The sequence below is a fragment of the Papaver somniferum genome, chromosome 5 (assembly GCF_003573695.1).
Source record: "Papaver somniferum cultivar HN1 chromosome 5, ASM357369v1, whole genome shotgun sequence".
Lineage (NCBI taxonomy): Eukaryota > Viridiplantae > Streptophyta > Magnoliopsida > Ranunculales > Papaveraceae > Papaver > Papaver somniferum.
Window position 1 is genome coordinate 193,049,045 of NC_039362.1, and position 2,242 is coordinate 193,051,286.

At 34.8% G+C, this 2,242-nt stretch overlaps 1 protein-coding gene across 1 annotated transcript; it reads left to right on the forward strand.

Annotated features, from left to right (window-relative positions):
- Positions 1 to 958: 958 nt before the first annotated feature.
- Positions 959 to 1,943, forward strand: LOC113280440 (F-box protein At3g07870-like). Its single transcript, XM_026529060.1, has 2 exons — positions 959 to 1,876; positions 1,920 to 1,943. Exons 1-2 carry the CDS (start codon positions 959 to 961, stop codon positions 1,941 to 1,943), a joined length of 942 nt encoding a protein of 313 aa, XP_026384845.1.
- Positions 1,944 to 2,242: the final 299 nt, after the last annotated feature.

Genomic DNA, 2,242 nt, shown 5'->3' on the forward strand with positions numbered 1-2,242 from the left:
ACGATCAAATTTTTAAGAGTCGACAATTAATCACGATGATGAAATTTTTTTCGCAGGAGGGAGAAGAGTTCGGATAGAGGAGGAGGAAGAAGAAGAAGAGACGTTAAGGGAAACTGATTTTGATTTTTTGGAAAACTGATTTTAGATTTTTGTATTAAGGGTATATAGGTAATTGAACTACTCATAGGGTACCCCTTATAAGGTCACCCAAGGTGGGACTATTGTTTGTATGCCAGAAAGATTTAGGTATGCCCAAAATCAGGGATCTTCTTTTCCGTGTAACCCTGAGTATCACTCGCCCAAAGCTTCCTCCAAACAGTAATCCTTCTTTTCCTTAAACCTTAACTATATTTATTGCATCAAGAAGAAATACAATTGCTTGCTTCTTCTATAGAATATTAGAATTTCTAGGTGTCTTTTATCTGTTTAATGTTGTGTGTTTGATTATAATCGAGTGGATGCAAGTCAGCTTCTTGTTTGGATCTTGAAAAAAATATACGATTCAATCGATTATACCTTTTACAGGAACTTGCAATATTGAATCTTTCATAATCACTCGCCTACCCTTTCAATACTGATGCATCATTGATCACATGTTTGGAAAATATTCACTGCTGAGTTAGGTTTTGATTCTGTATCAGATTCTTTATTGGATGAATTAGGGTTTGATCGATGAGCAAATTTAGAATTTCTCAAATTTGGGAATTTGTTGGTTTTACCATAATTTTTTGTTGTTGAATTAAATAACTTTCTTAAGCATATCTGTAATTAGCTTTCATAAGCATATATATACGAATTCTTACTGTAAATAGCTTTCCTAAGCATATATTCGAATTCTTAAAATTTGGTAATATGTTGGTTATACAGTAAAAAAATTTGTTACTAAATAGCTTTTTAGCATATGCCAATTCATTAAAATTTATTTTTCTGCAGACTAAATAGATATATTGATGCATGTATGGTGGTAGGACAATCAACAACTGATCCAATAGAAAATCAGAAGCAAAACTCAGAAGCAAGCAGATATTATATTTTCTTAATGGAAGACTTTTGTGAAGATATTCAATTAGAAAACCTTTCTCATGTTTTTGTTGAATCTGCCGTAAGAAAGATGGAAGACTTTCCTGAAGATATTCAATGGAAAATTCTTTCAGGCGTTCCAGGCGAATCTGTCCTAAATTGCAAACTAGTCTGCAAAAAATGGCAACAACTTCTTTCTAACAGAAAAGTGAGTCTTGGCATTTATTTCTCTATTTCGAGTTTTCGGCCTATCATTCAGCATTACTATGCAAGTTATGACATTATTAAAAGTACCAAACCCGAGGAGGAGGATTTTTGCGAGACAAAAATAACTAAGATCAGTCTTCCTCCGTTAAAAGAAGAAGGCGCTGGGCATGATGTCATAGTTGATTCTTGCAATGGTTTGATTTGCTTGGCAATTCCCTATAAAGGATCTTATGGCGATCATGTGTACATCTGCAATCCTTACACAAGCGAATACACAGTTCTCCCAAGAGTAAGCACCATCAAATATTGGGTTGGTAATATAGTGAGCGGATTCGGTTACCTTCCTTCAACAGACGAGTACAAAGTTGTAAGGATCTTGTATCCTTATAAAGGGTACAGGAGGCCAGCTTCTGAGGATGACAAGATCCTGGTCCAAGTATACACTCTCGGAAAAAACAGTAGTAGTGGTTGGAGAAACATCACATCAGTCCCTCCTGGTTTATTGCATCGCGAGGGTACTTTTGCAAATGGGCCACTTTATTGGAAGTACATCATCAACAACATGCTTATAGCTTTTGATTTGGTTGATGAAAGTTTTCAAGTGCTCCCAACACCACCGTGTATCCAGTTTCCCAGGGAAGAGGAACAAGTATGCTTTCTTAAGATGTTGGGAGGGCATTTGTGTCTTATAGATCATGCAGACCATGATTCAATAGACATTTGGTCGTTTCGAAAGAATAAGCAGCATGCAAACAGAAGTAGTTGCGACGTAACAGATCAAGAGTATTACCGCGATTGTATATGGAGCAAGGATTTTAACATAGAATGGGAACAAAATGGTAGACTCTATGAACCCTTTTCTCTCATAAAGAACTGTTGGAAAACGATTAATAAAAAAATAACTTTTTAAAGTTTTAATAAAAAATTATAATTTATTGTTTTATTTTGTGAATGAAACTTTTTAGTCCCACATCGTGGAGTTTCCAATTTTTAGTAGTTTTAAGAAACTATATAA

Bases quoted from the DNA above. Each gene is read 5' to 3' on its own strand.
- LOC113280440 (XM_026529060.1), top strand. From the start codon at position 959: ATGGTGGTAGGACAATCAACAACTGATCCAATAGAAAATCAGAAGCAA. The intron at 1,877-1,919 runs GTATGCTTTCTT...TGTGTCTTATAG, and splicing joins TTCCCAGGGAAGAGGAACAA to ATCATGCAGACCATGATTCA.